General features: G+C 40.7%; 3 protein-coding genes across 3 annotated transcripts in view; 1 reads left to right on the forward strand and 2 right to left on the reverse strand.

The window, feature by feature from the left end:
• LOC145497955 (uncharacterized) overlaps positions 1 to 24,807 on the forward strand; it is a 107,274-nt gene that overhangs the window by 47,147 nt on the left and 35,320 nt on the right. Inside the window, exon 3 of the mRNA XM_081477832.1 lies at positions 5,350 to 5,457. Coding sequence (XP_081333958.1) covers positions 5,350 to 5,457 — 108 coding nt within the window. The remainder of the gene's footprint in view (positions 1 to 5,349; positions 5,458 to 24,807) is intronic.
• On the reverse strand, positions 667 to 1,330 carry LOC145496640 (uncharacterized). Its single transcript, XM_081476345.1, has 2 exons — positions 1,223 to 1,330; positions 667 to 1,048 (listed from the first exon to the last, which is right to left on the reverse strand). Exons 1-2 carry the CDS (start codon positions 1,279 to 1,281, stop codon positions 751 to 753), a joined length of 357 nt encoding a protein of 118 aa, XP_081332471.1. The 5' UTR covers positions 1,282 to 1,330; the 3' UTR covers positions 667 to 750.
• On the reverse strand, positions 22,085 to 22,751 carry LOC145496778 (uncharacterized). Its single transcript, XM_081476522.1, has 2 exons — positions 22,652 to 22,751; positions 22,085 to 22,477 (listed from the first exon to the last, which is right to left on the reverse strand). The coding sequence occupies exons 1-2, from the start codon at positions 22,708 to 22,710 to the stop codon at positions 22,180 to 22,182; spliced, it is 357 nt and encodes a 118-aa protein (XP_081332648.1). The 5' UTR covers positions 22,711 to 22,751; the 3' UTR covers positions 22,085 to 22,179.

The following is a 24,807-nucleotide window of genomic DNA, read 5'->3' on the forward strand; positions in this document are numbered from 1 at the left end:
ACGCTACTCGAAGTGCATCCTTACAACGCTTAAATCCCGTTTTCGCTAGAATAAATATAAGGAAATTTTGCCCCACTGTTATTGGATGTTACTATTGGAATGACCTTCCTTTATCTATATGTAACTTAGCAACTAGAAAACGTTTTAAAAAAGCACCCTATCAGTATTATTTTGCTCAGTATTAATTAATTAATACCTCTTCCTCTCCTATGTTAAGTTAACTTTTTTATCCTAATTATTATTGTCATTTAAACAAGGGCATCTAATTAGCCTGCTATATTTTTGCCCTTTTCCATTTCTCTTCTTCTACTTGTTTACTTTATATTTATCATTGTAATTTTAGAATGGAGTAAATAAATAAAATGAATGAAAAAATAGATCACAGATGACGTCATAACGCGGTATGAACAAAACAAAGTGGCACACGAGCCGTTAGGCGAGCGTATCAATGATGTTCTCGCCACGTTTTGAAGTCTTCTGTAATCTATTACTGAACAGACGCATGGCAACATGGAATCCATCTGTTATAATAAAGAAACCAAAACAAATTGTTAATGACGTACTCTATGCATCTACCCTCCACTAGATCGTAAGTAAGAACCAAACAAAATTCTAGCATAATTCGACGTATTATATAACGCTTACGTACGCTTACTATGTATACAATGATGATGCATGTATTTACTAACAATGTTTTTAAGTGTTTGTACCAAAGGTATGCAAAAATTACTCTCCTAGTCCCGAGGATGATCAATCTCTGTTGTACTGTTTTTTGACATTTTGCATCAGCTTCGTGGCCCAATCACCGGTGGTCCAAGTCGCCTGCAACATTGCCATCGATATCGCGTGGTTAAAGCCTTCATAATCAGCTGATTGGTAATGAGCGCTTCGATGAGGTCCCGTACGATCTCCACAGTCAAACTTCCAGTTGATGATTAAGTCGTTATGCTGAAAAGGCCACCATGCGTTGCAGCAAAGTCTTCCCTCCTCGCTAATGTACATGGTCGTATCGTCTGCGGCGCAAGCCCATTCCATGACTACGCCACGTCTAAAAATGATAAAGTGCCAGAAAACTGAGGATGCTGATCAAAGCCCGACAAAGAGAAAGATGAAATCCGTTTAAGTAGGGCAGCATCTAGACTATTCGAGAAAAAATGTGCTTCGATTCATCAATGAAAGCAATGGAAACAATCGCTTCTTACTACACTCCTACTGTACTTACTGATTATTCGGGCATCCCCTTATGGGGCAAACCATCTTCAGTTGAACCCACTTCGGCATTTTAAAAAATTTGGGTCTCTGAGTTTTCACTCGACCGTTCACTCTTAACTCTGTGGCTTCTGGTGACAAGTGCTGTAATCTTGTTCAGTGAAGTCTTTCTTAGAATTTCTTCCTGTCCAATCAGCAAGCGAGTAGTATCACCTGCGTGAATAACAAGGAGGAAAATGGTGGGCCTTTTCCCAAGCTATTAACTCGGAACTTTCTGTCCTATTAATGAAAGTGAAAATGCTTAGTAGGAACTAAGGAAGTTGTTTGTTTTGTGCCTGGTAGCTTTCGTTTATCAGTTAGCATTAACGAAAAAGTAAACCTGTCTGAATTAAAAAAAAAATTGCTTTGAGCTATGAAGTATTCACTGATTAAATCGAAATCGTTTCTCGGAAATCATGGAACATAACATGGATCATCACTCATAGAAGTGGAATTTGAGTCCGTCGCACCAAGGTGATTCAGGTGAACTCTCGAAAAGGACGTTTTAATCACAAAAGCCTTACATTTCTTTACTTTTACTTAGTTGGACACAAAAAAAGCAAAAGTTATTTCCTCTGCGGTGTTTGTGTTGTAAAGACAGAAGACTCCATGATTCCGAGAAATGTTTTCCCATTTATTATTTGAACGACACAAGCAAATTATTTGGCTGATCACAGGAGGGCACATTTCCTTCGCTGAACCGATCCTCTTTAACAATTACACCCCATTTTGTTTGCTAGACGATTCCTAGAAAAGCTTTTTTTAACATATTTTTAACATATGAATAACATAAGCAAATGTTTTGGCTGTTTGGAGGAAGGGAAATTTCCCTTCACTAAACCGATCTCTTACTGAACACTTTATTTTGTTTCTCGAAATGTATCCTATCTTTATGATTAAAATGGCCAAGAGTAGATCTCGTAGACTCGCATATATCTTTGCCCAAAGCTCAGTGTAAACTATAATAATTGTATTTTTAGCTGTAATGTATACGTATTAAACAATGGAGTGAGTTTCTTAGAATTGCTTTCGTAATTAGGTCTCCCTAACTTCGATTCCTCAGAAAGTGTTTTTCCGGACATTCTTGGCAATGACGTAACCAGTATTTTGGCAGATCGAAATTGGAAGTTGAAATTCCCTTCAGATTAGCGCCTTGGACAAGTATAGGCTGAAAGTACCTACGGAAAGAGTAGATTCAGAGCTACACGAAGCAAGAATTGCACATCGATGGCACACGGTAAGTCGTGATGTCCTTTGGAGCTATTTTTAAGTTTTTATTTTACACTCAGGAGGATGTGTATAAAACGTCTCCGGACAAGCTCTGCCTACTAAATCGATGATAACGGCTTATGTATGTTCCACTCAAAATTATTTAGGACCTAATGCTTTCTTTCATGATTTATTTCAAAGCTGATTGAAATATTTCTACAAACTTTCCGCGACATGATTTTTCTTTCAGTTGTTCACAGGCCACTTCTGTAGACTATATATTGCAAAATTGTATCAATCTCTAAACCTCCCGCCTATAACGACAGCATATTAAGTAAATGTAACTCTCGGCCAGCTACAAACACTGTCTCTCGAAAAGGAAAAGCCAGCGATATGCAGAACCCTCCTGTGTTCGAGGGAATTTCAGTTTTATTCATAATGACTTCTCTTTCGTGTAGACGTTAACAACGTGAATTGCAACGTTTTTTCCACTGTATGGCTATACATTTCAGCTCTTCCAAACTCAAAACCATTCAAAACAGTGCATGCTTTAAAGGAATCGAAAAAAAACTCTCAGCTCAAGAAAAACACAAACACGGGGTAGATCAGATCAACGAAGTATGCATTTGTCATGAATGTTGTGTAAAAGCAAGCCATGTTTTACTGCGATGAACCCGACTCAAACACACACGATTCAGTTCAACACACAGAATCAATTTTTGACGAAGTTTAGATATGGTTAATAGCCACATTTCGCTACGGCTGCGGTACTGTCTGCAACAGAGAAACTAATGGAGCTTATGACAAATGTTTTGTGCAGTTAAAAATACTATCTCTACTAGTCAGTCTGGATAGGCTAAGAGGTGGAGTTTCAATCGAAAATTTGCACATTGTGTTAGACAGCTACTCCGCAATTTACGAAAATAACTTATCTCTTTTGAAGTTATATAACCCTTATTCAGTAGAGTCTTTCTCAGAATTTGTTTCTGTCCAATCAGTTAGCCAATAATATTACGTTACTTTCGTCAATAACAAAAAGGAGTCCTTTATTAATTTGTAATTAAAATGGGCCCTTTCACTATTAACGCCGCGGAATTCGAGACTATCTGTGTTACTTATGGAGCAAGTGTTGGTTAGGAAAGAAAGTATGTTTCGCACCAGGTCATCAGTGACTCACAAAAGTTGGCAGGCATTATCAAAATCTCTAGTTTCATCGAAATATTTAATTTGTAATGATGTTCAGTCCTCTTAATTGTTGTCAAGGCAACCGTTTCTCGGAAAACACGGAACACATACACCTGACACATAAACAGGGATCATCTCGCTGATCAAGCTGACTCAAAGATAATGCTTGGGGGGAGGGAAATGTTGTTTTTTTTTCCATGAATTGAGCCCGTTGCACCAAGTTGTTTCAGGTGAAATCTCGAACAGGGTTTTTAATGACAAAAACTTTACTTTTCCTGGTGCCATAATGCTCGTCATGCTCGAGGAGCGTGAAATGTTCTTGGAGGCGTTTTAGTTAGTCAGACATAAACAAGCGATAGTTATTTCTTCTGCAGTGTTTTGTCACTGTTTTAAAGAAAAAGACTCCGTGATTCCGAGAAATATTTTTCCTTTGATCATTCGAATGACAAAGCATAATTTTAACTGATCGCAGGAGGGGAAATTTGCCTTCCCTGAACCGATCGCCCTAAATTTTGTTTCCCAGACGATTCGGAGAAATGTTTTCCCTTTGATTATTTAAATGACATATGCAAACCTTTTGTACGCTTGGAGGAGGGGAGATTAAACGCCTTATTTTTTTTTACCGGCCGAGATTGTACCCCATATTATATGTATGACTAAAACGGCCAAGAGTAGATCTCGTAGACTCGCATATCTTTCCTTAAATCTCAGTGTGAACTATTGCATTTTCAACGTCAAGGTATACATATTAAACAATTGAGTTAGTTTCTTGGAATTCTTTGTGTAATCAGCTGCTCTCCTTTGCCCTTATTGACTTCTACGAAAGTGTTTTTCCGCTTATTCTTAGAAATGACTCAACAAATATTTTGGCAAATCGAAATTGGAAGTTGAAAATTTCCCTTCGGTTTGTCGCCTTAAATAAGTAGTCTCTAGCGCGTGCTGAAAGCGTAGCTTGCATCTAGAGTCACACGAAGCAAGAATTACACATCGATGGCACACGGTAAGTGGTGAGTTCATTAGAGCTACTTTTAAGATTTATGAATGCGTACGAAAGGTCACTTAACAAACTCAGCCTACTAAATCGAGGAAAACAGTGTTGTTCCAGACAGTTTTATTCACAATTAGACCTACTACTCTCTTCCATGAATAATTTCAAAGATTGTTGAAGCATTTCTTCTCGACTTGATTTATGCTTTGCTACATCCCACTTCAGTCAATTTGATATATTGCGGAAAATGTTCAATTTCTAAACCTTTTGACTATAACGGCAGCATATCAAGGTAACTCTTGGCCATCTACAAACACTGCCTTAATAAAGAAAGTGCTATAACAGCTGCCCTCCTGCGCCCCGCCCCCCGCACCCCTCCCCCACCCTTTCCCGGCCCCAACCCCATCGCCAAAAGTGAAAACCTATAAGTTTAATAAGTCGTTAATTTCCCTAAATCAACCGAGGATAACTAAAAATATGAATAGTGAAAAAGCTCTTTCATATTGAAAACTATTTCAATGTTCTTCAAAACTTTAAAAATGGAAATTCTCCAGCAACGGTTTTTCAGCCATAGAATTAGGGGACGGGGGGTTATCATTTCTTAATCACTTTCTCTGAAAATCTAACATTCTAAGCCGCCATTTGGTACATTCACAAAGATATTTATTTTTTTGGTGCACCTTTTTTCTTCATTTCAATGCTATTATACGTTTGTTTAGGACGTCACTCCCGGGATATGCAGGGTCACTGGACACCTCACGGCCATCCCTCACCATTCCAGCAGCAATCGTGTCTGAGACAGGAGCAGACGCAACGTTCACTGCAAGGTTAGTGCGCCTTGGGATTCGTCTTTAACTTGGAAAATAGTATTTTTCCAAGTTCCAACAAATGACTAAACTTGCCACAAGTTGACCTTCGTTCAGTCCTTCGCTTAATCATTTCTGTCGAGCGAAGCGAGAGGGAAAGGACTTTTAGAAAGTCTACAACTGACAAAAAATCAAACACTTGATGAGCAAATCGTCTTCCTCTCGAATAACTTGTGATCAGTTCGACTTCAAAGCGCAAGCGCCTGTGAACATGTGTGAAAGCCTTATGCATTGATCACCAGATGTTTTAAGTGTCCAACAGGAAGCGAAGGAGTGAGCGAAAGTTATCAGTATTTCACACATTGTCAAGCGTTATCCCTTATAGATGCATTTCGTGGCATGTTATTATGTTAAAAATGGTTAAAAATTAAGTGTAAACTATACGCAAAGGACAAGGAGATTTTTCTAAGCCGTTGGACCCTTTTAGGTTTAGCCTTACAACCTTTTCGTATCTAACCGTTTCGCCAAATTTGAGTCTCTCTGTGAGTAATACTCTGAGTACCCTCTCGATATCACACAATTTTTATAAGTGCTACTAGAAGTTTAGTTCAAAAAGTTTTACCTGCCTGTGAAAACCAATAATTTTTATTGCCTTCCCACATTGTGGGAGGTAGTGCGCTGGTCTCCGGATCAAGCGCTCCGGATTCGAGCCCTGGCCGGGGACATTGTGTTGTGTTCTTGGGCAAGACACTTTACTCTCACAGTGCCTCTCTCTACTCAGGTGTACAAATGGGTACTGGCGAACTTAATGTTGGGGTTAACCCTGCAATGGACTAGCATTCCATCCAGGGGGGAGTAGAAATACTCCTAGTCGCTTCATGCTGCAGAATCCGGGATAAGCTTCGGCCTGATGAGCCACTTGGCTCATATGCAGACTTTACTTTTTACTGGAATGTTTTAGTATGGCTATTTAGCTATCACTGTCTCTGATTCTTGTCTGTGTGTCCTATTTCTTGATTAACTTCAGCCAGTGAACAGATGCTTTATGACATTTATGAAAACACCATTGGTATGATTGAAGAACTGGAAAAGCATGAAGATCACGGCAAGTCGGCAGGTTATTCGGGACTGTTAAGTAACAGAGCTCCGCCACCCAGGAGGAGAGAAAAGCATGACGTAAGTTTAGCGGCTCCTTTACTCATGCGTCTCACCGATACAAAAATTCTGCTACTCCTTCCCGTGGGTGGTACTCACATGCCATGTGAAAAGGTCGGGGATGCTCGTAAGACAATTTGAATTAAACCCTTAAAGGAGATCGATGTGGGCTCGAGCCCGGCTTTATTTGACCCCTAAAAGATACCACCTAAAACGAACATAGCAGCATTTTAAAATATACTATGATAGCTTAAACTAGTGGTGTTTCGTCCTGGACGCCCTTTTCAAGTGAGACCAAGAATCCATGATTTACCCCATAAGCGAGAAGACGAACATCCCCGACCTTTTTATACGGGAGTACCTCCAGAGTGCTACTTCTACAACATGTTCAACTAACTCTTGCACTAACACAACCACTGACCACTATAATGACAACTACCAAAGCCACTACCACTAACTTGGCCAATACTACATGCCAACTGGTGCATGCTCGCCATCCTGCTCAACCTCATCTAACAATAATTGAAATGGCTCTGAGTCAGCGAGTAATATTGGATGATATGACGTACAGTTTGTGTTGTGATTAATTTATTTGATTCAGAATTTGTTCTGTAATTCTTTCATTGATTCTGATAGATCCTCTTTTTCAACAGATAAAATGTTGATCTCCATTTCTTTTTTTCGTAGTAATTCTCTTTTCATTTTCAGGTGACAGCCATAATCGAAGGTCAACTTGTTGCCCTTGACGGTCAAATGACGTATGCTCCAGCCGATGTTACAAAGAAGGCCAGAATGAAAATGCTGGATAGAACTCTGTTGTGGGTGGCAGCTCGAGATGAGAAACAAATCCCTCCGGGACTCGCAGATTGTTACGCGAAGAGCCTGGTGCAGTTACTGACCGAGCCGGAATCTATGAAATTACCGGAAAGACAAAGACCGCCGGATCCAAGATCAGCCCAGTAGGTGTTGGTATTGGTGTTGATTTTGTTGTATTAGGTTCTGCCGTATCATAATGGAATTTTCAATTGAAACTGCATATATATAGCGGAGGGAAATCCGTTGGGCTCGATTATCAGCCGCTGTTTGGGAAAGAAGCCCGAGCATCTCCCCCGAAGAGGAGGACCTTAGATCGGACTAAGGACATTAGACCAGACTCGAGAGGGCGGCGGAAATCGAGCCTAGAAATGCGGCTGAAAATGGGAAACTCTTTAACCGGTTTTAATTTCTTTGTAGATTAGACGAGGCGGCAGTAAATAACTTCCTTTACCATTATGCCCAAGCCAGACACCAAGGAGAACTACAAGACAAAGAGTTCTATGATAACCCCAACAAGAAAGCTGCTCTGCGCGATATGAGGCAGGGAAGAGACCACCACAATGGTAAAAAGTGTCTTGTTATATTTGCATAATCTGACTGAGATAACTGACTGGCCTCCTCAATATGCAGAAGCTCGTTTGGCTTGTCACGGAATTTTTCTCCCCCGGGAGAGGAAGAAAGATTGCGTGACGCGCCCAAAGAGCGTCTGCAAATTCGTAACAACAACAACAGTCGCGTCTATATAATAAGTAGTTCTTGTTTTCTTCTTCAATCTTTGGTTAGGAATAAGGCGTCTGGTGAACCTGGACCGTAATGATGCAAGATTCCGCGAAGCTCTTAATAAGCAAGGCAAAGACGCTATGGATATAAGCTAGATTCTTTTAGTTTGTTTGTTGCTGAATGAGTAGCAGGCATGCGTTATACAAGTGTAATGCCGTCCCGGCTTAGCATTGTAAATGTGCACCGTATTTGTTAGTTTTGCTTTGTTAGACAGTATCATCTATCATGTTTACGGTGTTGTTGCTGTTATTGCTGTAGTTATCAACGATCGTACATTGATTTTTTTTTTCCTGATCATCTACTGTAGTTCTTTTTCTGCTTTATAATACCGCATTTGTTGGGAGTGCATCAACAGCTGATCAGAAAGGCCCTTCTTGCACTTTCAACTTTGTCAACAAATGTCATGCAGTGTTCCAAGCAGTCTTCAACGAACTGCAGAAAACTAGCCAAGATCGATATGCAAGTGATGTAAACGACATATTTAGGTAATGGAAGTGATGTATGTAACTTAAATTAAAAGCGTGCAAAATAAAGTACTACTAAAGATAACATAGTTTCACATTTCCACTGCTCTAACGACTCAACCACGCTGCTTTTGTTAAGCAGATTACATCAGGTTTGTTGTATTATGATTCAAGATATCTCTCTTACAATGTGTGAAGCCCGTCCAATTCTGACGTCTTCTCTCGCAAATACACAGAAAGTTCACAGTTACTAGTAAGTAACTCAGCTAGTTCCTTTACGCTTCATCTCTTCGAAGTTATTAGTTACTGTAGAACATCTGTGTTATGATTCCCAGGAATACTTGTGCCTGATAGTACCTTTTGGGCCGAAAAGGAACTACAATCCTGGTCAAAAGTCTTGGGACACTGCGCTTCTGCCAACATATTATCTTTCTGTCCCACTCCCCCTCCCCAACTCCCCCTCCCCACCTCCAACACAATGTTGATGTCGAGTCATCCAAAGTAGACCCACTATTTCAACATTGTTTTGGGGGGGAGGGGGTTCGGCAAATTAGATAATGACTTCCCACCTCAAAATAATGCGTCACCTGTCGTCGTTTTGTCAAGTGTCCCAAGGACTTTTGGTCAGGATTGTAGCTGAGTTAGTTACTAGATATTGTGGATTATAACCCACCCATTCATTTTCGCGCGATTTTATTGGCTACTTTACGTCACGTGGTGTAAATCAGCGGAAAGTTATCACATAATAACCTCCACCTGCGTCGATATTTTTCCTCCGATTTCCGTCGAAAACAAACAAAATCAGCGGGAAAGAAGTTTCGACTTTTAATCTTTATTATTTTACTTACAGGGAAAAAACAACTCGTCTCGTAGAGTCCGGTTTTTTTGACATTAAAAAGCTGGTCGCAAATGCTGTTCCGGAAAGTGCAAAGTGCAACAAAAAACGAACGAACGAGTATAAGCTAAAAAGCGCTGAGTTTTCGAGGTTTGATCTAAGGCGCGCGTTGCGAGGGTTTATTCACATGATAGTTTATCAAGGTCTTGGTCCAATCACAGGGAAATAAAGTTAATGAAACCAATTAAATATACTTGCTATCGTCAATCGCGCGCATTCACCATCACATCAACAGTTCCTTTTTACGAGCAGTTTAAGCGCCATATGAAAATTAATGGCAGGCTTATGAAATAAAGAAACCCGTTTCTGGCTTGCTGGTATGCCGACTGATAATGCCCTTGCTGAGAAATTGTCCTCAAAATTTCACTTTTGCCCTCCAAGCTTCGCCTCTCGGCCAAATGTTCATTTTTCGGACAATCTCTCAACCAAGGGCATTATCAGCAGACGTACCAGCCGCCGGAAGGCGTGTATTTACTGAGTATCCGTCGTTTACTTCCCAAGAATACCTGTACCTCATAAAGGTAAAGGTAAAGGTAAACTTTATTTAGCCAGGGTGGCCCATTCAAGACATTCAGCGACGAAGCCGCTATCCAGAGGGGCCCTGGGCTAAAAATATAATAGTATTCGTATGTCGTATGGTATTCGTATGTCAAACTCTACCCATAGCGAGACCAATCGAGCCTGACTGCCGTCCAGTAGTTCAAGAGTCAGTGCGTCCTCTACTAAAGGATGGGTAACTTGATTATACGTGCAATGTCGCCCCCAGGGTGCCCGCGCTTTTAGTCAGCGGTGACTGAGCGGGCGACCGTAGACACGTCATGTTACTATCATATAGTGGTTTGACTAAACCTATCTCTATAGATAAGGATTCATACCGATACATAACCCTCCACAGCTATACATAACCCTACACGGCTATACATACCCCTGCTCAGCTATACACAGCCGTAAACACCTATACATAGCCCTACACAGCTATACATAACCCTACACACAGCAAGACATAGCCCTACAAAGCTATACAGAGCCCTCCACAGATAAACATAGCCCTCCACAGCTATACGAAGACCTGCACGGCTATACATAGTCCTACACAGCTACACATAACCCTACACAGCTATACATAGCCCTACACAGCTACACATAGCATTACATCGCCATACATAGCCGTACTCAACTATACATAGCCCTACAAAGCTATACATACCGCTACACAGCTATACATAGCCCTAAACAGCTAAATATATCCCTAAACAGCTATACATAACACTACACAGCTATACATAGCCCTCCACAGCTAGACATAGCCCTTCACAGCTAGACATAGCCCTCCACAGCTATACGTAGCCTTCCACGGCTAGGCACAGCCCTACACAGCTTTTCATAGCCCTCCACACCACAGCTATACATAGCCCTCCACAGCTATACGTAGCCCTTTACGGCTATACATAGCCCTACATAGATATACATAGCCCGCCACAGCTACACATAGCTCTACACAGCTAGACATAGCCCTCCACAGCTATACATAGCTCTAAAGAGCTATACATAGCTCTACACAGCTGTACATAACCCAACACGGCTATATAGAGCCCTACAAAGCTTTACTTAGCCCTACACAGCTATATACAGCTCTCCACCGTGACTAATAAACGTATACCAATGGGCAGTCGAGTCAACGTCTGCAGTATATATTCGCAAAGCTAATGTCCTTGACCAAAGTAAGATTATTGATCATATTAGAGAAGCTGTTTACACTGTTCGCCATTCGGCATCCAATCACTAAAATATTCCACAGAATTGTACCTCTGTACATAGAACTACACAGCTATACATACCCCTCCACAGCTACACATAGCCCGACACAGCTATACAGAACCCTACAGAGCTATACATAGCCCTATACAGCTATACATAGCCCTACACAGCTATACATAGCCCTACACAGCTACACATACCCCTACACAGCTCTACAGAGCCCTAGAGAGCTACACAGAGCCCTATACAGCTATACATAGCCCTACACAGCTACACATACCCCTACACAGCTATACAGAGCCCTACACAGCTATACAGAGCTCTACACACCTACACACACCCCTACACACCTATACAGAGCCCTACAGAGCTATACATAGCCCTATACAGCTATCCATACCCCTAAACAGCTATACAGAGCCCTACAGAGCTACACATAGCCCTACACAGCTATACCTAGCCCTCCACAGCTATACTTAGCATTACACAGCTATACATAGCCCCACAGAGCTAAACATAACCCTACTTTCTAAACATAGCCGTACACAGCTATATATAGCCCTACACAGCTATACATAGCCCTACACAGCTATACTTAGCCCCACACAGCTACACTTAGCCTTCCACATCCATACTTAGCATTACACAGCTATAAATAGCCCTACACAGCTATAAAAAGCCCTCCACAGCTACACAAAGCCCTACACAACTTACATAACACTACACAGCTATATATAGCCCTACACATTGTTATATCCCGTGCGACTTACACGAAGTCGTGGTTAGATGATATATATTTAGTGTGACTCACATGAAGTGTGTGATAATAAAAACCATGTGCTTTTGGAGTGTTACATTGGCGACGAGGAGAAAAACAAGAGAGAATTATGACGGAACAAACAGCAGCAACAAGTGGAGCAGCACAAGCGATTCAAGTCGTCACAGAGACCAAAAACCTTCGAACACAGCCATTTATCATTCCCGACGAAGCGAACAGCGTCGGCAAAGCATGGGAAGAATGGCTGGAGGGAATTGAGCGAGAATTCCGATACTTCAGAATTACGAAGGCCGTCGATAAGAAGGATGCTATAATAATTTACGGCGGAAAAGAGATAGCTCGATTAGAAAAGAGCCTACCGGATCCAGAGGTGGAAGATGTGTACCTGAAGTTGCGTACTAAGCTGAATGATCACTTCACTCCAAAGAAGAATAAGCATCATGCGAGGTATTTATTTTTGAAAATGAGGCCACACATGGGTGAAACCACAAGTGCATACGCGGCAAGGCTGCGAGAGAAAGCGAAGGAATGTGAGTTTGGAGCTACGTTCGACGAGAGAATTTTGGAGCACATAATTCAAACCATTGATAACAAGAAGATGATTGAGAAAGCCATTAGCAAGACGTGGGATCTGACACGATTTCTGACCGAAGCAAGCCAGACGGAGGATATTGCGAGGCAAATGAAAGATATGGGAAGTGAGAATGTTTCCCGTGAGAATGTTTCTCGTGTGCATTCCGATTTGCAATACCCCAAACAACAAAGCAATGGATCCAACGAAACACAGCGGCCTGGGAAAAAGCACAAATGTCAATATTGTGGATTGTTTGGAGTCCATGAGAAAGGGAAAGATTGCCCTGCCTATGGTAAGAAATGCCATAAATGCCACAAATTGAACCATTTCTCCTCTGTATGCAAATCTGAGATTACTCGTAGCCACAAGTTCAGAAGACAGAAGCAAAGTAAAAGGAAAAGCAGTGGGAGAATTAAGAAGACAACTGAAGATGCAGAATCCACGAGCTCGGATGATGATTTTTTCGGCCAGGCAGTGCAACACTTAAAGCAGGCCAAGAAGATAAGAGTGATTGGCAAAAATGGTGATGATTATCGAACTGTTATGGTGAGATTAAATGACGTGGATGTCTTGATGGAAGCTGACAGTGGGGCGGATGTTAATATTATGGACGAACACCAGTTTAAGGCATTCAGCCACAGAACACATGACAAGCCAATCCTGGCAAACAGTAATGTCAAGTTGCGTACTCTCCAGCACAAACTCGAGGTCAAAGGAGAATTTCAAACTGTGATTCGTAATGAGACGTGTGGGAAACCGACCAAATTTGTTGTAGTGTCAGGAAGGATCCAATCACCTCCACTGATTAGCAAGGAAACACTAATAACATTAGGAATGTTGAAGATTCAACCAGATGGCAGCTTCGCTGAGCCCAATGATCTGGCCATATCTGTGGAGAGACATAATGCTAACACTGTTAAACAGGCAGAAGGTGAACAGGATATGAAAGATTTAATCACTAAGTATAGCCACTTATTTCAAGGTATTGGCAAGATAGAGGACAAGAAGAATGGTGGCGAGATCCTAAGCCGATTCCATATGAAACCCGGAGCAGTGCCGGTAGCACAGAAACCTAGGCAGGTACCATACTATCTTCAAGAGCCGCTGAAAAAGTGGTTGGACTTAGGCATTCAAGAAGATATCTTCGAGAAAGTACCTGACGATGAACCAGTTACCTGGTGCTCCCCTTTGGTGGTGCAACCAAAACCGAGGTTTGCAGGTTTGCGATTGGACCAGTTGGAGCCACACATGATCAGAGCGAGTGTTGACTTACGAGTTCCGAACCAGTACATGGAAAGGAGCCGGATCTCACGAGCACCAATAGTGGAAGATTTCATTCACAAGTTCCATGATTGCACTATCTGGACAAAATTGGATCTCCGACAGGGGTACCACCAGCTAGTGCTACACCCAGAATCGAGATCAGTCGCTACCTTCAGCACCCCCTGGGGTAATTTCAGACCTAAAAGGCTTGTATTTGGTGCTAAGGCATCACAAGATCTATTTGATGAGGCAATGTACAGAATTTTTGGCGACATTCCCCAATGTCTTAACCAGAGGGATGACATCTTGATTGGAGCGAGCAATTGGAAGGAACACAATGAAACACTGGAGTCAGTATTTCAGAAAGCTGAAGATTATGGAATCACCTTCAACGAGCCTAAGTGTGAATTTGGCCAGAAACAAATCACCTTCTATGGTTACCAATTTGGCCAGGGTGATTTAAGACCTACACCGGAGAAGGTACGGGCCATCCATGAGTGCAAACCCCCTCAATCGAAGGCAGAGGTAAGAAGTTTCCTTGGTATGACTGGTTATCTATCCAAATTTATACCTCGGTATGCTTCGCTCACGAAACCACTGAGAGAGCTTACTCACAAGGAGGCTAAGTTTCACTGGGGAAGAGAGGAAGATGATGCATTTGAAGAATTGAAAGCCAACATCTCCAGCAAGGATACAATGGCATTCTTCAACCCCAAGCTACCAATCATGGTGAGAGTCGAAGCTAGTTACAATGAAGGTTTATCAGCTGGCCTTTTTCAGCAATCTGCCAGGGGCTGGCAACCAGTGCATTTCATAAGTCGTACTCTGACTGATGTGGAAAAGAGGTATAGCCAGACAGAGAAGGATGCTTTATGTGTTAAATGGGCCAAGGATCGATTTTCTATCTACCTTCTTGGTGCACCCAGGTTTACGATTATTACTGCACACAAACCACTCCTGCCATTGTTTAATAAGCCAACGGCGAAGCTTCCCCCCCGGATCGAGAAATGGGTGATGGACATGCAGGATGTGGACTTTGAAATGAAATACGAGCCTGGTAAGGATGAGGCTGACCCTCTAGATTTCTTGTCAAGGCACCCATTACCAGTTGTTGGAAACAATGACACTGAGAAGATTTTGAAGGCAAGCATTGAAACGGAGCATGCAGTGGTGCTAGACAGAGTTAGAGAAGAAACACATCGTGATAGAGCTTTGCAAAAACTGAGCCAAACTATCAGGAAAGGTAATTGGGAGACCAGCAAGAAGGATGCTGACCTGGCACCATTCTACCCGATTAAGGACGAAATTTACGAAGCACAAGGTCTGATATTCAGAATGGAAAGAATTGTTTTACCAATGGTGTTACAGCAGAAAGTCATCAGATCAGCCCACAAGCTGGGACATCTGGGAACCACCAAGACGAAACAGATGCTTAGGGCTAAGTATTGGTTCCCCGGCATGAATGCGATGATTGACCAAATGATAGGTCATTGTTTTGACTGTCAAGTTACTACCAAAGATCGCAGACAAGAACCTATCAAACCATCGGTGATCCCGAAGGAACCTTGGGAAGAGATTTCAATCGATTTCGGAGGACCTTACCCAGACGGTCATTACAACTTGGTAGCAATTGATCAAAGAACCCGATACCCGGAAGTAGAGGTGGTGTCCTCAACAGCAGTGAAGCCGACTAAAGAGAAGTTGAAGAAAATGTTTGCTCATCACGGTGTACCCAAACGAGTGCAGTCTGACAATGGTCCGCCATTTAATTCGAAAGAGTTTGCAACCTTTGCAAAAGAAGAGGGTTTTGATCATCATCGTGTGACACCAGAACACCCCCGAGCCAACGGCCAGGTGGAACGGTTTATGCAAGTGTTAAACAAGACGGAACAAATCGCCCATCTCCAGGGAAAAACTGGACTTGACAGGAATATGGCTGTCTGTGATATGTTGATGGCATATAGGGACACACCTCACCCTGCCACTGGGGTTACTCCATACCAAGCTATGTCGAATAGGCCTATTAGGACCAAACTTGATCACACAGTACCAAGAGAAAGAAGTGAGCAGGATGAGCTGATCGATGAGAAAGACCGAGTATATAAAGAGAAGATGAGACGCGATGGCGTGAATATCAAAGAACACAACTTCTGTGTGGGAGACTATGTCCTACTTAGACAAAAGAAGGTGAATAAATGGTCGACCGCCTATGAGCCTATCTTCTACACAGTTATCAGAATTAGTGGTTCGACGATCATGGCAAGGCGAGTTACAGATGGTCGTGAGATAACCCGAGATTCAAGCCAGTTTAAATTGGCTAATGCTATCATGCATGAGGAAGGTGCCAAAGGAGAAGATAGTGAGGATTGGAGAGAAACACTACTTATGGATTCTGGCAATCCAAGCACAGTCCAGTCCAGCAGTCCAGTCCAAGCCATCCCTGAACAAAGTGATTCTGCTGAAGAGACTGTTGCAAACGGATCATTAGGGCATGCCAACCAACAGTTGGAAGAGCTTCCTACAGTTCAGACAGAAGAAGGTTCTACTTCCAGCTCTCCTACTCCCAGAGTACAGTCATCTAGGCCTAGACGAGAGCGACGTCGACCTGCTTATTTGACTGATTACGTCACGTGACATGTTTACATTAATTTTGATCGGACACCAGAAGCATTTAGAATATGCAATTGAGTTGAACTGCAGTATTAATTAGATAAACTTTGATATTTTGTTATGAGCATACTAACCTACTAACCCACTAGTTTTAAACATTAATTAGTCACATTAAGTCTCAAGACTTTGGTTCTGATTGATTCAAAGACTCTGGAACATTGAATTGGATTTTGCTATCCTGTGTTATTATTTTATTGTATGTGGACTGTGTAGACAACTGCAAAAAGGGGGAGATGTTATATCCCGTGCGACTTACACGAAGTCGTGGTTAGATGATATATATTTAGTGTGACTCACATGAAGTGTGTGATAATAAAAACCATGTGCTTTTGGAGTGTTACACACATCTATGCATAATCCTACACAGCTAGACATAGCCCCTCAAAACTACACACGGCTATACATGTCCCTACACAGCTATGCGTAGCCCTCCACGGCTATGCATAGCCCTATACAGCTATACATAGCCCTCCCCAGCTATACAAACCGCTCCACAGTTTCACATAGCCCTACACAACTATACATAGCTCTCCACAGCTATATATAGCCCTCCACACCTACACGTAGCCCTCCACGGCTACACATAGCCCTAAATAGCTATACATAGCCATTCACAGCTATACATAGCTCTAAAGAGCTATAAATAGCCTTACACAGCTATACATAATCCTATATGGTTATACATAGCCCTAAACAGCTATACTTACCCCGACAGAGCTATACATAGCCCTACACAGCTATACAGAACCCTACAAAGCTACGCATAGCCCTACACCGCTATACCTAACCCTACACGGCCATATATAGCCCTACACAGCTATACGTAGCCCTACACAGCTATACATAGCCCTACCCAGCTATACACGACCATTCATAACCTGCCACAGCTATATATAGCCATACACAGGGATACACAGCCGGTGCACAGTTATACATAGCCATAACCGTACAACAGCCGTACACCAGGGTCTGAATGGGGTTAACCGACTAGCGACAACTGGCAAAACATATATAGCCGTGTATAGCTGTGTAGGCTATAAATAGCCATGTATAGCTGTGAAGATTTATGTATAGCCATGTATACCTGTGTAGGGTTGTGTATAGCCGTGTGTACCTGTGTAGGCCGGGCTTATGTATAGCCATGTGTAGCCGCTTAGGGTTATGTATGTCCATATATAGCTGTGTAGAGTTATGTAGAGCCATGAATAACTGTGTAGGGTTATATATAGCCGTGTACACCTGTGTGGGGTTATATATAGCCGTGTATACCTGTGTACGGTTATACATAGCCGTGTATACCTGTTTAGGGTTATTTATAGCCATGTATACCTGTGTAGGGTTATATATAGCCGTTTCTACCTGTGTAGGGATATGTATAACCACGTATACCTGTGTAGGGTTATCTAGAACCACGAATAACTGTGTAGGGTTATGTATACCCGTGAATACCTGTGTAGGGTTATATATAGCCGTGTATACCTGTGTAGGGTTATGTATAGCCATGTATACCTGTGTAAGATTATATTTAGCCGTCTATGTGTGTGTAGGGTTATGTCTAGCCATGTATAGTTGTGTAGAGTTATGTATAGACGTTTATACCTGTGTAGGGATATGTATAGCCATGTGTAGCCGTATATACCTGTTTGGGGTTATATATAGCCATGTATAGCTGTGTAGAGTTATGTATAGACGTTTATACCTGTGTAGGGATATGTATAGCCATGTATACCTGTGTAGGATTATGTATAGCCGTATCTACCTGTGTAGCGATATGTATAGCCATATATACCTGTGTAGGGTTATGTATAGCCATGTTTAGCTGTGTAGGGTTATGTATAAACGTTTATACCTGTGTAGAGTTATGTATAGCCGTGTATAGCTGTGTAGGGTTATATATAGCCATGTATACCTGTGTAGGGTTATGCATAGCCCTATATACCTGTGTAGAGTTATGTATAGCCCTATATACCTGTGTAGAGTTATGTATAGACGTTTATACCTGTGAAGGCTTATGTATAGCCATGTATACCTGAATAGAGTTATGTGTAGCCGTGTATACTTGTAAAGGGTTATGTATAGCCATGTATACCTGTGTGGGGTTATGTATAGACGTGTATACCTGTGTAGAGTTATATATAGCCATTTATACCTGTGTAGGGTTATGTATAGCCATGTATAGCTGTGAAGGGTTATGTATAGCCATGTATACCTGTGTAGAGTTATGTATAGCTGTGTATACCAGTCTAGGGTTATGTCTAGACGTGTATACCTGTGTAGGGTTATGTATAGACGTGTATACCTGTGTAGAGTTATGTATAGCCCTATATACCTGTGTAGAGTTATGTATAGACGTTTATACCTGTGAAGGCTTATGTATAGCCATGTATACCTGAATAGAGTTATGTATAGCCGTGTATACTTGTAAAGGGTTATGTATAGCCATGTATACCTGTGTAGGGTTGTGTATAGACGTGTATATCTGTTTAGAGTTATATATAGCCATTTTTACCTGTGTAGGGTTATGTAGAGCCATGTATAGCTGTGAAGGGTTATGTATAACCATGTATACCTGTGTAGAGTTATGTATAGCTGTGTATACCTGTCTAGGGTTATGTCTAGACGTGTATACCTGTGTAGGGTTATGTATAGACGTGTATACCTGTGTAGAGTTATGTATAGCCCTATATACCTGTGTAGAGTTATGTATAGACGTTTATACCTGTGAAGGCTTATGTGTAGCCATGTATACCTGAATAGAGTTATTTATAGCCGTATATACTTGTAAAGGGTTATGTATAGCCATGTATACCTGTGTAGGGTTGTGTATAGACGTGTATATCTGTTTAGAGTTATATATAGCCATTTTTACCTGTGTAGGGTTATGTAGGGCCATGTATAGCTGTGAAGGGTTATGTATAGCCATGTATACCTGTGTAGAGTTATGTATAGCTGTGTCTATCTGTCTAGGGTTATGTATAGACGTGTATACCTGTGTAGGGTTATCTATAGACGTGTATACCTGTTTAGAGTTATGCATAGCCGTGTATAGCTGTGTAGAGTTATGTATAGCCGTGTATACCTGTGTGGGTTATGTATAGCCATGTATACCTGTGTAAGGTTATATATAGCCGTGTATATGTGTGTAGGGATATGTATAGCCATGTATAACTGTTTAGGGTTATATATACCCGTGTATCTGTATGTAGGGTTATGTATAGCCATGTATACCTGTGTAAAGTTATGTATAGCCATGTATAGCTGTGTAGGGTTATGAATAGCCATGTATAGCTGTGTAGGGTTATGTATAGACGTTTAGATAAAGAGATAAGAGATAAAATTTTATTGTACACTCCTTAAAAGGTTTTTCAGTGAACAATATAATACATGAGGTGAGATAAGTACAAAGTACACTAGTTATATATTATGTACACTAGTTATATATTACCTGTCTAGGGTTATGTATAGACGTGCATACCTGTGTAGGGTTATGTATAGTTCAGCAACAAAATGTTATCTTCACCGTTTATGGCAGATTGATTGTGCTCTTACATGTACATTTGAGGGATGGTGCAAACCCTTCCAGCAGGGGAAGACTCTCTATAAAAGTGAAGATTGCTAACTGTATGTTTGGGGATCGAGTTATAAGACAAAACTTTTCGACTTTTCACCTAGTTTTGTATTTCTGCGAGATTTTCTCTGGTAGAGATTTAGCAACTGAGTATATTGTAACCACTGTATTTTAGTCATATGCCACAACAAAAAAATGAGCAAACGTCTTTTGCGTGAGAGTCCCAATGTTAACTAAGAAAGGATATAATGATTAATATCTACATCTTGCCTTTCTGAATAAGGTAGGAAAAAAAATAAGAAACTGCAAAATCGTCCAAAATTGGCCACACATACATGTCAGATTATTTTAATTAAAAGGAGCATCCCAAAAAAATAACTGATGATATCCGCTTTTAGGCCTGGCTAAATCTATATTATCTTGGTTGTGCAGTAACGCAAATAAAAGAACACGGTGTCTGTCGGCCTAAAAGTTGTCAAACGTGCGTGTGTCAAGTAGCTTGAAAGTAACATATATTTTTATTAAGATGATTCATGTTTAAGCCACGAGATAGAGACTGTATTTTTTCGTGAAATTTAATACTCAAATCAGCTATGCGTATTCATATCAGATCTCGCTTTGCCATGTGTATTCCAGAGCTTTTTCATGTTTTACTTGCACTTTACAGAGAGACGTTCTACAATAAAAGGGTACCATTACAAGTGCGACTTAATTCCAGCTACTGCAAAAACATAAAGGAAACATATTTTCCATGTTGCCTTGCATCTGTTCAGCAACCACGACAAAAAAGAAATTATAATTTACATATCCCTCTTAAACTAGCAAACCGGTACTTAGAACAGTCTTTCAGTGTTAAATATTTAGGACTCATTATTGATTGCTCACTGTCTCGGCACGACCATATCGATTATATAAGTAATAAAATTAGCAAAAGTGTAAATGTTATTGCAAAACTAAAACCCTATGTGACATCCCAATCCCTAACAAGTATTTATTATGCACTTATATATCCCTATTTAACTTATGGCTGCGTACTGTGGGGTAATAATTACGAGGCTCCATTGTCACAATTGGTGAGACTACAAAACAAAGCTATTAGAATAATTAACAATGTGCCACTTCGTGATCATATTACTCCCCATTATGTAAACCTCGGTCTTATTAAGCTTCCTGACATTGTTAAATTATGTACTTGCCAGCTATTATATGACCACTTAATTGATGAAAAACCGTCTAATTACACCTTATCTCTGGTATCTGAGCAACATAACTACGCTACTCGAAGTGCATCCTTACAACGCTTAAATCCCGTTTTCGCTAGAATAAATATAAGGAAATTTTGCCCCACTGTTATTGGATGTTACTATTGGAATGACCTTCCGTTATCTATATGTAACTTAGCAACTAGAAAACGTTTTAAAAAAGCACCCTATCAGTATTATTTTGCTCAGTATTAATTAATTAATACCTCTTCCTCTCCTATGTTAAGTTAACTTTTTTATCCTAATTATTATTGTCATTTAAACAAGGGCATCTAATTAGCCTGCTATATTTTTGCCCTTTTCCATTTCTCTTCTTCTACTTGTTTACTTTATATTTATCATTGTAATTTTAGAATGGAGTAAATAAATAAAATGAATGAAAAAATAGATCACAGATGACGTCATAACGCGGTATGAACAAAACAAAGTGGCACACGAGCCGTTAGGCGAGCGTATCAATGATGTTCTCACCACGTTTTGAAGTCTTCTGTAATCTATTACTGAACAGACGCATGGCAACATGGAATCCATCTGTTATAATAAAGAAACCAAAACAAATTGTTAATGACGTACTCTATGCATCTACCCTCCACTAGATCGTAAGTAAGAACCAAACAAAATTCTAGCATAATTCGACGTATTATATAACGCTTACGTACGCTTACTATGTATACAATGATGATGCATGTATTTACTAACAATGTTTTTAAGTGTTTGTACCAAAGGTATGCAAAAATTACTCTCCTAGTCCCGAGGATGATCAATCTCTGTTGTACTGTTTTTTGACATTTTGCATCAGCTTCGTGGCCCAATCACCGGTGGTCCAAGTCGCCTGCAACATTGCCATCGATATCGCGTGGTTAAAGCCTTCATAATCAGCTGATTGGTAATGAGCGCTTCGATGAGGTCCCGTACGATCTCCACAGTCAAACTTCCAGTTGATGATTAAGTCGTTATGCTGAAAAGGCCACCATGCGTTGCAGCAAAGTCTTCCCTCCTCGCTAATGTACATGGTCGTATCGTCTGCGGCGCAAGCCCATTCCATGACTACGCCACGTCTAAAAATGATAAAGTGCCAGAAAACTGAGGATGCTGATCAAAGCCCGACAAAGAGAAAGATGAAATCCGTTTAAGTAGGGCAGCATCTAGACTATTCGAGAAAAAATGCGCTTCGATTCATCAATGAAAGCAATGGAAACAATCGCTTCTTACTACACTCCTACTGTACTTACTGATTATTCGGGCATCCCCTTATGGGGCAAACCATCTTCAGTTGAACCCACTTCGGCATTTTAAAAAATTTGGGTCTCTGAGTTTTCACTCGACCGTTCACTCTTAACTCTGTGGCTTCTGGTGACAAGTGCTGTAATCTTGTTCAGTGAAGTCTTTCTTAGAATTTCTTCCTGTCCAATCAGCAAGCGAGTAGTATCACCTGCGTGAATAACAAGGAGGAAAATGGTGGGCCTTTTCCCAAGCTATTAACTCGGAACTTTCTGTCCTATTAATGAAAGTGAAAATGCTTAGTAGGAACTAAGGAAGTTGTTTGTTTTGTGCCTGGTAGCTTTCGTTTATCAGTTAGCATTAACGAAAAAGTAAACCTGTCTGAATTAAAAAAAAAATTGCTTTGAGCTATGAAGTATTCACTGATTAAATCGAAATCGTTTCTCGGAAATCATGGAACATAACATGGATCATCACTCATAGAAGTGGAATTTGAGTCCGTCGCACCAAGGTGATTCAGGTGAACTCTCGAAAAGGACGTTTTAATCACAAAAGCCTTACATTTCTTTACTTTTACTTAGTTGGACACAAAAAAAGCAAAAGTTATTTCCTCTGCGGTGTTTGTGTTGTAAAGACAGAAGACTCCATGATTCCGAGAAATGTTTTCCCATTTATTATTTGAACGACACAAGCAAATTATTTGGCTGATCACAGGAGGGCACATTTCCTTCGCTGAACCGATCCTCTTTAACAATTACACCCCATTTTGTTTGCTAGACGATTCCTAGAAAAGCTTTTTTTAACATATTTTTAACATATGAATAACATAAGCAAATGTTTTGGCTGTTTGGAGGAAGGGAAATTTCCCTTCACTAAACCGATCTCTTACTGAACACTTTATTTTGTTTCTCGAAATGTATCCTATCTTTATGATTAAAATGGCCAAGAGTAGATCTCGTAGACTCGCATATATCTTTGCCCAAAGCTCAGTGTAAACTATAATAATTGTATTTTTAGCTGTAATGTATACGTATTAAACAATGGAGTGAGTTTCTTAGAATTGCTTTCGTAATTAGGTCTCCCTAACTTCGATTCCTCAGAAAGTGTTTTTCCGGACATTCTTGGCAATGACGTAACCAGTATTTTGGCAGATCGAAATTGGAAGTTGAAATTCCCTTCAGATTAGCGCCTTGGACAAGTATAGGCTGAAAGTACCTACGGAAAGAGTAGATTCAGAGCTACACGAAGCAAGAATTGCACATCGATGGCACACGGTAAGTCGTGATGTCCTTTGGAGCTATTTTTAAGTTTTTATTTTACACTCAGGAGGATGTGTATAAAACGTCTCCGGACAAGCTCTGCCTACTAAATCGATGATAACGGCTTATGTATGTTCCACTCAAAATTATTTAGGACCTAATGCTTTCTTTCATGATTTATTTCAAAGCTGATTGAAATATTTCTACAAATTTTCCGCGACATGATTTTTGTTTCAGTTGTTCACAGGCCACTTCTGTAGACTATATATTGCAAAATTGTATCAATCTCTAAACCTCCCGCCTATAACGACAGCATATTAAGTAAATGTAACTCTCGGCCAGCTACAAACACTGTCTCTCGAAAAGGAAAAGCCAGCGATATGCAGAACCCTCCTGTGTTCGAGGGAATTTCAGTTTTATTCATAATGACTTCTCTTTCGTGTAGACGTTAACAACGTGAATTGCAACGTTTTTTCCACTGTATGGCTATACATTTCAGCTCTTCCAAACTCAAAACCACTCAAAACAGTGCATGCTTTAAAGGAATCGAAAAAAAACTCTCAGCTCAAGAAAAACACAAACACGGGGTAGATCAGATCAACGAAGTATGCATTTGTCATGAATGTTGTGTAAAAGCAAGCCATGTTTTATTGCGATGAACCCGACTCAAACACACACGATTCAGTTCAACACACAGAATCAATTTTTGACGAAGTTTAGATATGGTTAATAGCCACATTTCGCTACGGCTGCGGTACTGTCTGCAACAGAGAAACTAATGGAGCTTATGACAAATGTTTTGTGCAGTTAAAAATACTATCTCTACTAGTCAGTCTGGATAGGCTAAGAGGTGGAGTTTCAATCGAAAATTTGCACATTGTGTTAGACAGCTACTCCGCAATTTACGA

This window comes from Orbicella franksi, chromosome 9 (assembly GCF_964199315.1).
Source record: "Orbicella franksi chromosome 9, jaOrbFran1.1, whole genome shotgun sequence".
Lineage (NCBI taxonomy): Eukaryota > Metazoa > Cnidaria > Anthozoa > Scleractinia > Merulinidae > Orbicella > Orbicella franksi.

Excerpts from the sequence above, each read along its gene's own strand:
- LOC145496640 (XM_081476345.1), bottom strand. The coding sequence starts at position 1,281 with ATGCCGAAGTGGGTTCAACTGAAGATGGTTTGCCCCATAAGGGGATGC. Across the intron at positions 1,049-1,222 it reads AGGGGATGCCCGAATAATCA|ACGTGGCGTAGTCATGGAAT; the intron begins GTAAGTACAGTA and ends TATCATTTTTAG.
- LOC145496778 (XM_081476522.1), bottom strand. The coding sequence starts at position 22,710 with ATGCCGAAGTGGGTTCAACTGAAGATGGTTTGCCCCATAAGGGGATGC. Across the intron at positions 22,478-22,651 it reads AGGGGATGCCCGAATAATCA|ACGTGGCGTAGTCATGGAAT; the intron begins GTAAGTACAGTA and ends TATCATTTTTAG.